The sequence below is a fragment of the Mirounga angustirostris genome, unplaced genomic scaffold, assembly GCF_029215605.1.
Source record: "Mirounga angustirostris isolate CCGP_5_RB_7025 unplaced genomic scaffold, mMirAng1.0.hap1 SCAF_4, whole genome shotgun sequence".
Lineage (NCBI taxonomy): Eukaryota > Metazoa > Chordata > Mammalia > Carnivora > Phocidae > Mirounga > Mirounga angustirostris.
In genome coordinates, this window is record NW_026991712.1 from 39193698 (window position 1) to 39208864 (window position 15167).

The 15167-nt window shown below is 39.9% G+C and overlaps 1 protein-coding gene across 4 annotated transcripts in view; it reads right to left on the reverse strand.

Moving 5' to 3' along the window:
• Positions 1–15167, reverse strand: part of CPQ (carboxypeptidase Q) — a 458753-nt gene that overhangs the window by 234180 nt on the left and 209406 nt on the right. For all 4 annotated transcript variants that reach the window (XM_045896198.3, XM_054512535.2, XM_054512537.2 and 1 more), the window contains exon 4: positions 14472–14679. In XM_045896198.3, the coding sequence (XP_045752154.1) occupies positions 14472–14679 (208 nt within the window). The remainder of the gene's footprint in view (positions 1–14471; positions 14680–15167) is intronic.

Genomic DNA, 15167 nt, shown 5'->3' on the forward strand with positions numbered 1-15167 from the left:
CAAAGTCTCTAGTCTTTTCCTCCATCACCCTAAGACCCTCACACCAACCTTCTCTTATCCTCACACCTTATTCTAGTATACCCAATGCTATAAGATAAACACGCATTTTCAGTCTCATGTCCATGTAGAAATGCATTCCAAATTCCAACCTACTTTTTGTACAACTTCTGATAAATTGGTAATTGTTCAAACTTGAAATAACATAACAAAAAGTCAATTTTAAGTAGGTATGTAGCTGTACCTACAGTTTCTAATACTCTCTCCAGACCCCTTACTGAAGATCAAAGATATATGCTTGATCAAAACTCCCCCATAACTTCACATCAGTGTTCCACCAGCCAGCAGGATCCTTTTTTTTTTTCCACCGCAGCACCCTAATTCTGCCCACAACTTTTCATCAACTACAATATACAAAGTCTTGATCCTAAGTTTCCTTAACACAGATGCCTCCTGGACATCTCATTTATAATTCTCTATATTCTTATTATCAAATCCAATAAACACTGTTTCACATTTGAAGTTCTCACCACCCATAGTGGAACATTTATTAATATGCTGAACCATCGCCATAACTCTATTCATTAAAAGAGGGATTTGGCCACTGGATGACTGGATGGCTATCCTTTTAAAGACTAATATCCTTCTTACTCCCTACACATCCCCCTCCAAACCCCTCACCTCCAAGAGGCTTGAGTTTCCTTCATACCATTGATTTTTTTTAAGAATGAAGTATTGTGAGTTTTAACAACAGTGTTATGCTAAAGTAGCAGTGCATCATTCCACAGTTCACAATCACCCTGATTATCTTTTGCTAATTCATCATTTGAATGGTTGAGTGTTCTTCTCAAGTACCATCAATAATTCTGCATCTTATGCCTCCTCAGTAGAAAGAGTCTACTTTTTCTTTTCCTTCTTTAGGGGAAAAAAGAACTGTCTCCAGAATCTCAAAGCACAGTAACCATCATTCACTGGATAACTACTCTGTGCCAAAGCTTTCATGGACATCTCACTGAATCCTAAAACACATCCGTGAGGCATACAAACCCCATTTTTCAGAAGGTAAACCTGAGGCTCAGAGATCCTCAGCTGTGCAGAGCAACAACATGAGTGACTCATCCCCCACCTGCTCTGTCCCTGTGGTGTTCCTCCTCAAGATTCTAGTTCTTAGTAGTGGGAGCTGGCAGTCCACCACAAGCCCAAATGTTGGGAGAGGGGCCATTCTCAAAGGAAGGAATCCTGGGCAGACAAAAACACCTTTCTCAAGCTCTGATGTCTTCATTAGAGGCCCCTTACCTTTCCCTTGCTTCTCTGCCCTAAATATAAGAAAAAAGAATTCAAAGTAACTCCAGGTTTTAAAAGAATGCTCAATCATCTCCAGAAGGAGAGTCAAACCTACTCTGCTTCAGAATGGTGCACAGCCTCAAAATGGCACAATTTTTTTTGAGGTTCCCCCTTTCTGGGGTTTCAATAGTTTCCTAAAAACAAAACAAAGCAAAAAAGTCTTATTAAAAAAAAAAAAGTCTTATTCACCATCCATAGGGCTAGTACAGGAACAATTATGTAAATAGAAATCATTCAAGGTAACTGAGAGGATCTTCAATGTATAGTCGCTGTCACGGCCCACACACATTCCCAACCTCATGAGTAGATAAAGAAGAGCACAGAGGTTGAACAAGAGTGCAGAGCTTGAACTCACGGATTTACTCTGCCCACCAACCACCCTCTTTGTCCAGTGGGCATGGACAAGTTTAGGGCATGCCTAACTCTTTAAACTTTTGCTTCCCCATCTGTATAATGTGGAAAATAAAAGCACCTGATTCATAGAGTTGTTCAGGGGATTAAATGACAAACTGGATGGTAAAATCCCTGACACATGGTAAACGCAAGCTCATAGTTATGATAATTATTTTGATGGCTCACTTCTACTGGAAACTAATCAAGGTTCCTATAGGATTCTTATTGCTCAAAATAAATGGTTTTTCAAAATTACTTAATCTGCTGCTTTTCTCACTACTCCGGTTAATATATTTGCCTTTTGAATGCTAAAATAGGTTATTGGTACTCTGGAAGTGGAATCTTCCTTTTCAGTAATGTCGTTAAAACACTGTCTTATAATAAAAAGCAATGACAAAGTATAATACTGCCTTTAATATCAGATAGTGTAGAATGTGGTAGAACACTGAGAAAAAAGCATTCATTTCCTTCTCTGTTGGAAACCACATGAAGGGTGTTTCACAGACTGGAAACCCACAACAATATTAAATTTTTAGACCAGTTTCATCATTTTTTTTAGTCATTAGCTTCCACTGGTAGAGAAGGTAAACATTTTCTTTTAATCATTAATTCATTCATCTATTCATTTTTATTTAATGCAAAAAACATTTTTTGAGTGCCTACTATATACACAGAAATGAGATATAGATTAGTGACAAAACATTAGTATAAAAAAGACCAATGGGAGTTCTAAAGAGAGAAGCCATGCATATGGCTGAGGTGATTAGGAAAGGCTTCTTAGGGGAGGTGGCATCTGAGCTTGCCCTCGAACAGTGTCTGACATGCAACTATAGCTCAGTAAATTTCTATTAAATGAATTAATGTTATTGAATCATTCAATTAAAGTGAATAAATGAATAAAGAAAGAGTAGGCCAGATTTCAACGGGTAGATACAGAAATGGGAATCAGTATGGAGAAGGCAAAGAAACCAAGACGTGACACAAAACATATGGAACAGAGAATCTTCCAGGCTTGGAGGACATGGATTATCTCTGGGGAAAGGCATGACCAGTGTACCATCTTGTAGATGCAAGGCTTTGTTTGTTTGTTTGTTTATTGACAGTAAGTGGGGAGCCACTGCCTATTTTAAATAGAAGGTTGACAGAGGCATATTTCTGTACTGAGGCATCCTTGATATTGGTTGGGTGGTGATATACCAGACAGGAGAGAAGAAAGACTGGAACAGAGATGTTAAGATGGTATCTCTATCATCCACACAACATCCCCTGACAGATAAAGAAGGAATGAGGTCCAGTTCTCTGATCTGCATTGAGTCCTATGCACTCATATCCAGGCCTACTTCTTAGAGGCTTATTATAAAAATATACAAATGGTAGTTTACAGTATAAACTCAAAGGGCCTCTGATATAAACACTGAGGGAAAATGGGAGAAAGTTCTGGTCAGAATAAATTTGGAATGAAATATTGTAATTTTGCAAAGAGATGAGGCATGACTAAGGAAGAACATGCATTAACTGGCCATAATTGCTGCTAAAAATTCACATGACATTAAACTAAGTTAGTTTAACCTTAAATTAAGAGTCAAGAATGTGCACAGAATAATAATGTTCTTCATCCAATCATTCATGTTTAATTTAACTAACAGCATTACTGTGACGGCACATTCGGCACATGGCCACACAGTGTTCTTAGAATGTTCCAAGGGCAGTTCTTTTGGCACGGAGAGAAACCATGTTAACCTCTTACTAAGCTTCCCATTGATTATTATTTAAAATTACTCTGTTTTAGCAAAACCCATAAACAGTTCAAAAGACAACTTCAAAATTCCCTAGCCACAATATTTATTTAGATGTAACATCATTTTACTGAAAGATTCATGTATAATCAAAACATCTAAAAACAGGTTAAGTAAATTACAGAATATCTATTTGTCAGAATAACTTACAGATCCTAAAATTTCTATTCCAAGGGATATTTTGCCTGATGTTAAACAAAAATCAGATCTGACACTATCTATAAAATATAGCGATATAAAAACATTCATAGAAGAAAACACAGGGGGCGCCTGGGTGGCTCAGTCGTTAAGCGTCTGCCTTCGGCCCAGGTCATGATCCCAGGGTCCTGGGATCGAGTCCCACATCGGGCTCCCTGCTCTGCGGGAAGCCTGCTCCTCCCTCTCCCACTCCCCCTGCTTGTGTTCCTGCTCTCGCTGTGTCTCTGTCAAAAAAATAAATAAAATCTTTAAAAAAAAAAAAAAAAAAAAAAAAGAAGAAAACACAGGGAAGGAAATGCAGCAAGATGTTAATAACAATTGTCTGAGGTAATTTGTTCCTGAGTAAAAATTCTTTTTATTTTTCTCTGTTTTTCAAATATGTAGATACTAATTTTATATGAAAATCTAACTTAAACAATAAATGTAGTCTTTCTACCAGGAGCTGCTGCTAAATCTAGAAAACAGTGGAGTTGGAACTGGGACGCAAAGAGATTTCTGCAACCTAAATATAAAGGTTCTGTTTAAGGGCCTGTCACAGTGGGTGACACATGGGTAGCACTCAATAAATAGTCCATGAATGAGATATGGCACAGAATAACAAGTAAATTTGGGCAATTCTCTTTTTTAAAAATTCAGTTGGTTAGCAGGATGCCAAGCAAAACACATAATTGGTTATAAAATGTTAATTTCTACCTGATTGTTGCAGCAGAACTGGTAGAGTGAAAAATCCTGGGGAAAATCCAGGTGTTCTTCATTAGCTATTTCTTGGCCCTTCTTTTAAGCTTAAAGTTTTCAAAACACAGACCCAGACAGTTTAGTGCAGTAACAACATAGGGAGGTGGCTATTTTGGATAACCTGGACTCCCCTTTCACGAAGGATTTATACAGTACATTTTTTGTTTTAATTTTGAAGTAAATATTTCAATGTTTTGATTGCTTTCCTGTCTTCCTAAATCACCCTATGCATCTTAATTCCTTGCAGACTCATCACTTTTGGGAACATTAGTTGCTACATTATCATATAATATAGTAAGTTCTTAGTGAGAGCCTTATATCCCAAATGCTATGATTTCTGAGTTGTGAGTCTGTCTTCTCTTTCATTTGCAGTTCCTAAAATATGCCTTGCTGTGGCACATTTTTTGCATACACTTTTCTCTTTGCCCAGAACACCTCCCAATAAATTCCTTGTCCATCTATTAAATTCCTGCTCATCTCTCTCACCTTTCAGTAGCCAGCTTTCCTGACAACTCAGACATAGTATTCCTTTCTGTGTATCTTGTGCTCTTTGATTACTGTATTATTTCACCCCAAAACCTAGTAGCTTAAAATAATAAATACTTATTACCTCACATAGTTTTTGTGGGTTAAGAATTTGGGAGCAGAGAAGCTAGGTGGGTCTGGCTCAGGGTCTCTTATGAGGTGTGGTCAAGATGGTGGCCAGGGCTGTAGTCATCTGAAGGCTCAACTGGAGCTGTTGGATCTACTTACTGGCTAATTTGTACTGGTGGATAAGAGAAGGCCCCCAGCGTCTCACCACATGGACCTCTCCACAGGGCTGCTTGAGTATCCTCACAACATGGCAGCTGGCTTCTCCCAGAGTGAGTGATCCATGAGAAAGAGCAAGGAGAAAGCCACATGCTTTTTATGTTCTAATCCCAGACGTCACCCACCATCACTTCTGCCACATTCCATTCATTAGAAGCAAATCACTAAGTACAGCCTACACATGGGGGAAGGTAATCTGGCTCCATCTTTTAAAAGGAGATTAAAGAATTTATGGACAATTTAAAAAACTCCGAGACTGCTCTTACTGAATTATATGGTAATTATTTATCCAAATAATTTCATTCTTCAGGTTGTGTTTTAGAGCATCCTTAAAGCATTTGTTCTATGCTATATTAAACTGCAGGGCTCTGGGCAGTGACTACAGCAAGTTATAGAGGAATCAGACTTTGAATCTTAACTCCCACTTATTAGATGAGTGTCTGGCTTGAGTAATTTACTTGAATCTCAGCTTCTTCCTCTTTCAGGTGAAACGGTAATAATTAGCCCTGTTGTCAGAATTAAATGAGATACCACAGGGGAGAGTACACTGCAAACTGTAAAGGACTGCAGGGTACGATCGTACTGGGTCAGCCAGGACGGAGCGCCACAGGCCGTGCGTCAGTACTGTGGAGTCCGAGTTGCAGAATTCACTGCCTGCTTCACTTAACCACCATGCAAGGGGCCCTTTACCATCTCTTCTCTTTGCCTCAGAATACTTCCTGAGTTTGTCACATAGAGTTCTACATGGGCTAGGTATTCAACAAGCATTTGTTGCTGCTGATTATAGTGCTGACAGCTGTGCTGGTTTTCTTTCTGTTTAGGCTAAAACAGGAAACTCTTTAGAGAGCAGGATCTCACAAACTAGGCTAGAAAAAGACTAAGAAGTCCAGGATAACTAATGGTTAGAGTACAGTTTCCAGGACAGAATAAACTTGTGTTTACTCCTAGCTCTTCCATGCAGAAGCTTTGTGAACTTTATGATCTAAGCCTCAGTTTCTTCACCTGTAACATGGGGATAACAGCATGGCTTACTTGACAAGGTCATAGTGAAAATTAAAGGAGAAAATGCATGAGAAGCATCAAGAATACTGCCTGTCACATGGTAAACACTCCATAAATGTGGATTGTTATTCATCTTATGATTATTACTAAATAACTCCATCATTAATAAAAGAAAGGTGCTCAAATCTATGAAAGACAGCATCCTCTTGCTTGCAAGTCCCATTTTGGCCACTAGGATGACTTATTGAGTCCAGGAAAGAGTACTCTCCAAGGAGCGCCGTGTCTACCTGGGTGGCTATCTATCTAAAACAGCCTGTCTGGCTGGAGCTATTTCCATTTGCTGTCTTTATGAGCCCAGAGGCATGCATAGCTATGAGCACATTTCAGAAATTTGAAAAATAAACAATGAAATGCCTTATGCTTGCCACACATGTATTTTTCCTTCCATGATTTAGGTTGGCTGGTTCTAAGCCATAAAAAGTTTATAATAAGAAAGAAAAAAAAGAATGAAATTTGCCAGCTTCAAACTCTTTAACCCCACCCCCCAAAACTTTCCAACTCAAGGTTAAGATGTGAACAAATGTTCCAACCAATAGGTTCATGAAAGATTTAATAATTACTTTGCTTATGAAAGTTTAAACAGCTGCTTGTTAGTAAAAAGGCTCCCACCCAGGCAACATAACTTGCTGTACCCATTAAGGAGGTTTTACAAATCATCAGACTACATATTCAGATGCAAGACAAAACTGCATTTGCTATATAGCCTCTAACTAGTCAATTCTGTACAGCATGATTTTGTTCACCAGGTCAATCAGGTTTTGTTTATTCCTTCGACAAGGTCTTGACAGCATCAACGTTAAAGCTGTTTCCAAAAGAATGGCTGAGATTTTCAATAATTTATTTTTAAAAACATACATATGTGGAAGAGGCCATGCATTTTTCTTTAGGTTATTTTACAGCATAACTCCATGAACACAGGGTTCATTATCAGACAGATTTAGAAATTATAGGTGGTCACATCACATTCCTTTAAAAAAAGAATAACACTACTCTTTGGGCTTTCACACATACTATTCCCTCTGCTTAGAGCATCCCCAACCCAACCCCACCCACGTAACCTTTAGCTTGGTTAACTCCTCGTGGTTAACTCCTCGTGTTGCGGAATCAATTGGATCTCTCCAGAAAGGCTTCCTTGGCTTCCCTGACCAGGATGTTTGCCCCTGAAATGAGCCCCTATTATACCGTGTAGCTGCCATATTAGAACACTTGTGGTTACCTGTTTACTTGCTTATCTCTTCTGCCCCAAGTGCTATGAAAGGAATGTGATACAGCCAGCACATAGTAAGAGCTCAATAAATTCTTGTAGCATGAATAAATGAATTCCACCCAAACTGCACTTTTTCTCCCCTGCATTCAAACTTTAACAATTTCTGCCAATTTTATTTCCTAAATATTTCCTGAATCCTTCTCCTCTTTCCCGACACTATGTCAGCTGTCCCAGTTCACATCCTCCTGTCTCCTAGCTGAATTTCAGTCTTTGCCTTCAGTCTTCTAATAGTGCCCAAAGTGTACCAAAACGCAAAGTTCCTGCTAAAACCCTTCAGGGACTTCCTACTGCCAATAGGACAAAGCCCCAGCCTTGCACACAGTATGTCAAGGCTGTGCTCCGTCCCTCTGATGAGCCCCTCCTATTTCTCAACTCCTTGCTTTTGCATAAGCTCTCCCCTCTCCAGTAAAGGTCAATATATATTGAGGGTCAGAGAGGCAAAATGACCTACCAAGAGAATGTGAGAGGTAGGATTTGAATGCTACTGGCTATGTTTCTGACTACAGGGCTATGCTGCCCATCTGACACCATCGCTGTAACTCTCAAGCCTGACACATACTGGGTACTCAATAAATTCGTGTTGTATTAATGAATGAATAGTTTTTAAAAATGAATATTAAAAAACACCAAATATAAGCTACCCAGTGAATCTTATGCCTCTATCCTACTGTTTCTCAAAAAGTTTGGGGAATATTACAAATATTTAAACTTCTTAAAAATTCCCAGAGTACACTAGCACAATAAAGGTTTAAGAAGTGCCACAGGGGCGCCTGGGTGGCTCAGTCGTTAAGCATCTGCCTTGGGCTCAGGTCATGATCCCAAGGTCCTGGGATCGAGCCCCGCATCGGGCTCCCTGCTCCACGGGAAGCCTGCTTCCCGCTCTCCCACTCCCCCTGCTTGTGTTCCCTTTCTTACTGTGTCTCCCTCTCTCTCTGTCAAATGAATGAATAAAATCTTAAAAAAAAAAAAAAAGAAGTGCCACAAAAAAAGGAGTTTATTTTACTTTTTCAATAGAAGAGTTCCTAACTGTATCTGAACACATAATGTTAAAAAAACAAAACACTTACCAACACTGCTACTCTGTCAAGTAATGAAAGGGCTCCCACTGTGTCTTGTTACTATCTAACAGCATACAATGTGTGTACCATCAGTCTGATGATGATCCCCGAGTATTTTTTTTTTTTAATAATGGAATTTTAAGGCTGGAAATGAACTTTGAGTTTTCCCAGACAAAGTTCCCCATTCTATAGTCGAAGGATTGAGTGGGCCAGGGTCATTCAGCTTATTTGTGGCAGAAATAAAACCAGAACTAAGGCGTGTGGCAACACCCACACTGTGTTCCTTCCATTATTCCACACCAGTGATTCTCAGTCTGGGGTGACTTCTGTCCCAGACATTTTGCAATGTCTAGAGGTTTTTTTTGTTTTTTTGTTTTTTTTGACAGTTACAGTTATAGGGTGTGGGGGAGAGGCCAGGGATGCTGCTAAATATTCTACAACACACAGAGCAGACCCCCACAACAAAGAATTATTTGGCCCAAAATGCTAATAGTGTAGATATTAAGAAACCCTCCCCCTTCCCCCCCCACACACAAAGAAAAAGTGAGCTATACACCTTACAAACTAAAACTTTCATCTCAACGTTTCCCACTGGCCTGCACAGTACTGCATTATATTTGAAATAACACTTTATATGAAACTGAAATTGTTCTTTGAATCCATGAAAATAACTGCCATAGGAAAAATGCATGTATAAAAAACCAATTTCACTCATCAAGGCTTTATCAAAATGGATTTGGAGATTATCAACCAAAAAAAAAAATCTGAAACACTTTTCTTTTCCACACAATTCCCTCAGAAGACTTCTGGAATAGATTAACATTTTTAAAATATTACATTTACTAGGCAAAACCTCAGAAGAAGGCCTAGGAAATCACTGAGGAGCACAGGAGATGGGGCAGCCCCAAGAGTCAATACTGGAAAATCTGTTCTCAGTAGAGAGTCTGTCCTACAGGTGCACCAACTCCCTAGTTTCAGGTCATCAGCCCTACTGTCAGGTCACTTTGAGCACAACCCTCCTTCTGTGTTTGCCTGTTTGCTGGAGAGAAGTACCCTGGAAGCATCATAAAGTGAGGCCAGGAAAGGGCTATTCAGGCTAATGTCAGGACAGGGTCCCCCCTACACTGGCATGATTCTGGGCTTGGAGGAGCCAAAACGTGCCACTTTAGGAAGAGGGTAGAATTAATGTGCATAATACCCCTACTCTGCCATTTTCACATATTGAAACTCAATAAAGTATTTGTATTATTGGCAGTTTTAAGAAGCCTATGTGTGGTTAATTCAGTACTTAACAGTTTATGGCTAAATTATACAGTAGGGTTTTGAAATGTGTTAATGCTTCATCAATCACATATACACTTTTTTAGAGCTGAAAATTACCACACCTCATCCATGGTTCTTGGGCCAAATCAGAGGGATTCTTTATGTGCTAACTGCTTTTCTTTCATTAAAGTGCTGAGTATGAATAATGAGATGTAAGGGGTTATGCTGGGTGTTAGCACTGAAGACTGTCTGTCAGCCACTGTGAGAATATTAGCCTACTCTCAAGACACCCAGGATGTTTGATCTGCAAGCAGAATAACAGAAATTGCAATAAACCCTCTTCTTTTTAGAGCTAATTTCCATTGCAAGTAATTTGCTTAGCATTATTTAACACTCTTCTTTAGTATGATATGGAGCAAGGCAGGGAGGATATGTCAGAGATAAGTTAGTCAACCTAAACAACCTAACGTTTACGTCATTGCTGCCATTACAGTAGTCCCCTCCTTATCCACAGGGGACACATTCCAAGATTCCCGGTGGATGCCCGAAACCACGGATAACATCGCACCTTATATCTATTTTTTCCTATGCATACATACCCATGATGAAGTTTAACTTCTAAATTTGGCACAGAGCTTAACAACAATAACATAATAAAATAGAAAATTATAACAAATACTGTAATAAATGTTACGTGAATGTGGTCTCTGTCTCAAAATACCTTACTATCCTGCACTCACTCCTCGTGATGATGTGTGATGATAAAATGCCTATGTGATGAGCCGCAGTGAGGGGATTGACGTAGGCATGTGATGTAGCCTTGAGTTACTGCTGACTTGACCTTACATCAGAAGGAGGAGCATCTGCTTCCGGACTGAGGTTCACCGCAGGTAACTGAACCCGCAGAAGGCGAAACCGCAGATAAGGCAGGACTACCGTACTTATCACTAAAAACAAAGCTGAGCGATTTTCAGAAAGTTTGCCAGAGTTGAGGAGAGCTAGACTCCCTCATTAGCCAATGAAAGAATCGTTCTTAGTTGGCATTTGAATCTCCATCAGACATGTCTTTCCCCTCCTGCATTCTCATTTTCTACTGGCTCCTGAGCATTCATTTTCTGCTACATAATTTCCTCTTACCTATAACTGCCTCCCTCCCTCTAGGTCTCTTTTCCTCTGTCTTCTGCTCACCTCTGATTACTCACCCCAGTATTTATCTTTATCATAACCTTTATCTTATAGGGAACAGGAGAGGGGGTCTGACAGCAGGGAAACACCAGGTGGAGATCAGCGTTTTAAAACAGCTCTGAGCTGCATTGCAAAAATAGGGGAGAGATTAGAACAAGAAAAATCAGTGGGGAGGGAATAGCAAGGGCCTGAATTAGGACAATAATGACAGTAAAGGCAAAACAGACCAGATTTTTTTTTAACATGATGAAAGCAGACTTAACAGGATGTGGTGCCTGGCTGTAGGTCAGTGATAAAGAGGAGAAAATGAAAACTAATGTGAAGTGCTCTAACCGTGCCGGCAGGTAAACACGGCTCCCTTCACAGAGATGAGAAACTAAGGCAAGTGATCAGGTTTGAAGGAGTTGAGGTGTTCAGGCTTGGACAATACAGAGCTGCATTTAGGGGTGATGTCCAATATGTCAATGGACAATCACTATTCTAAATGGACAGGAGAACTTCTCGATTTAACAGGAATTGAGATTAAGAAAATTCTCCAACCATTTTCTCCTTTACCTCCTCTCTTCATTTTACTAAAACAAAATATGTGTTGAGAAGCTACTGCATGCCAAGTCCTAGTATAGGCATTAGTGAGAAGAGAGAAAAAAAGTAAACAGTGTCTGCTCAGGGCATTAGCAAGCTCTGGCGGGAGATGACACCATCAGAGCATATAGTGCTGAGATGAGGTGAAGGTTACCTGAGGAAGCTTCATGGAAGGGGCAGCATTGATCAGGGATGGACTATGCTTACTTACACTAGGTTCATTAACTCACCTAATGCCTAGAGAGAAGAACACATGCTTGCTGCTTCCCTTCACAGTCTGGACATCCCCTGCAGTTTCAAGCAGACTATGAGACAGATTCCTCCCCAAAAACAGTCACAGAGACTTCACTGCACTCATCCACATTCCTTCTGTGGAAGTAATACTGTCACTTCTTTGTGGGAGAACTTTTGTTAATTTTCTACCTTGTATGTCTTGGTAACAACGTATTTATAACCAACTTCTGGAATGCTATGCAATGCTATGGTAGAGGTAAAAGTTTAATCCTGAGTCTTGTGAACTCTCTGGAATCTACCCACCTAGAGAAAAAGCTACCCCCCACAGAATACAGAGACTGAAGCATCCTGATGGAGATTAGGGTGCTTAAATTTCAGGCTGACCCAGCAAGTCTACTCCTAGGCATTTACCCAAAGAGAAATGAAAATGTATGTCCACAGAAAGATTTGCATAAGAATATTCACAGAAGCTCTACTTATAACAATCAAAAACTAGAAATCACCCAAATGTCCAACAACTGCTGAATGGATAAACAAATTGTAGTATATCCATGCAATAAAATATCACTTAGCAGCAATATAAAGGGATGGACAATTGATAAAACAACATGGATAAATCTCAAAAGCATTATATGTGAGTGAAAGAATGCCAGACTCGGAAGACTGCACATTCTATGATTCCACTTCTATGAAATTCTAGAGAAGAAAAAACTCTAGTTCTAGGAAGCAGATCAGTAGTTACCAGGGGGCAGGGGAGTGGAGGAGGAGATGGACAGCAAAGGTGTACGAGCAGTGTTTGGAGTGATGAAAATATTCTCTATTATGCAGTGGTTACATTACTGTGTACAGTTTTTAAGCTCATTGAATTGTATACTAAATTTGGTAAATTTATGTAATTATGCTTCCATAAAGCTGATTTTTTTTTTTAAATCAGCCTGAGCTGAGGAGTAGGCCCAAGCATTCCCAACCAGAAGATGCCAATGGCCCTTGGGAAGCTGTATGAACCAGCACTACCTCAGCCCTCTGGCTGCTACAGCCCTAAACAGAACTCCTCTGCTTCAGTGCTTTAGCTCAGACCATGACACCCCCTGGCTGCTGCAGACCAAGGCTCCTGATAACTCATGCTCATCTTGCCAGCCAGCCTAGGGACCAGAGAACCCTGCTCACCCAGACGACTGATCACAGATAATCCTAAACCCCTCCTGCTCTGGACTAGCAGCCTCAAAAATGGCAACACTTTATCCTAGAACTACTGACTGGGGAAAATACCTGGTAAGGATTACACTTTAAGGAGGCTCACTCCTTGGAGCCTGGAATATAGACTCTGGGCCCTTCTGTTATCAGGTTCCTAAAGGGCAAGGGGCTTGTTTGTTTGTTTTCTCAACATTGGAAAGTAGAGTTTCTCTATAGCTATCTGACTCCCTAGGGTTCTACTGAAATCTTGCTTCTCCATTATCCCTGTGGCTACAAACCTAAGGCTGATGCATGCCCACATCCTGGATGTAATTTGGGAAGGAAGAACATAAAACAAATCTTCACTGCAACAGAGCCCTTATGTCTGGGAGAGGTCCTGAGTCAAGACATGTACAGAAGATTTGTTTCCCCATCACTATTCACTTTTTCCTTCACCCCATTTACCTCTTTAAGCAAAATACAAGTCTGTAATTCTGGAATAACCTGATGTTTAAGTGCTATTTCCAGAGTTTCAATAACTACTAATAGAGGAAATTTGCACCAGACACCTTATCAGAACAGTTTTTTGGTACACTTGATGTCAGATGAAGTAAACTTCCATTCAGTGTGTGTCTGCATTGTACCAAACACAGTGCTAGGCTATTTGATGTGCTGGGCAAGTTGAGTCCTCAAGATAATCCTGCTAAATTACATATACCATCGCTTCTTTGCAGAAAAGTTCTCTAAGACTCAGAGAATAAGCAACTTGCCAAACTTATTTAACGTTCGGCTAGCATAGAGTCTGAATCTACCTCTAGTACTATTTGATTTGCAAACTTTGCTAAGGAAAAAAATATTTCGGGAAATTACTGTGGTTTAAAACTTGGTTTAAACATTTTTAAGGTCCTGGTTTTGACCTCAGGCACCTGAGTGTGGACCTCAGGCACCTGAGTTTCCTTCGATGTTACTTTCCTCACCTGTAAATGATGAAAATAAATCCACTTCACTGAGCTTTGAAAGACTCAAATAACATAATCCACACAATAAGCATAATAACTATAGGCTATCGGTATGATCTCAAATGCCAACCTGGCTCTAAATGGAATAAATACATGTGTGTGGGGGGCGGAGTTTGTGGGTGTGGGTGTGCAGCTAGACAGAGGTTGAATTTCCACCCCATGGATCCTATTTCACTCTTCAAATCATCGTAAAACTTTTGGTGGGAAATAAGTAAATATATATATCCTGCCTTCAATGAGTTTATAAGGACCATCTCTGTAAATTCATGTTCTCTCTTTCCCCAGGCATCTCTAAAAACTGATACTTGACCACAAAACCCTATTCCCAAACAGCCCATGCGCCCCCTTCACTCACCTGCTCTGGGTACTTGCTACCAATGATCTCTGCTACAGTGTTGAAGGAATCAGCATCTGGGTAGTTCTTTGCCGCCATCTTCAGCTGAATAACAATTCTGTTCCCACGAGAAGCCATTCTTGACATCATTTCTGCATCTTCCACTGTAATACAAGCTGTTGGGATTTTTGGCACACCATCTTGGTATTCCTGAATACCTGTGTGAGGACTTGAGAAAAGAAGCCACCAGGTTACCTTAAAAGTAGAAATGGACCAAAAGTATTTTTTAAGTGTCTGTATTTGGCATTTAACTCTCACTGATCTTTGTTTGCATATGAGATATAGGATGGGTGGGCAATATTGGTTTATTTGCTTTTGATGTGAATTTTCCTTTTTGGTAAAAATAACTTAGAAAGTTCAATTTAATGGTCATCTCATTGAAAACATTACATGAAATTTATTTTGATAATTTGATGATCCTTTAAAGTTGCAAATTGCCTCAAACTCAAAAGAACATTAATAGCACCTTCACGACCAAGAGGTGAATGAACACGTGTGTTCAAGGAAACAAAGAAAGCTCTGAAGTCCATCAAGGCTACAGACCAGAAGACCCACACCTCTGGGAGAAAACTGCCCAAATACATCCAGCTCTCTGTCACAGACTGGTTCTGGGGATACTCTCTTCCCACTCAAACACAGAGATCTGAACATGCAGCC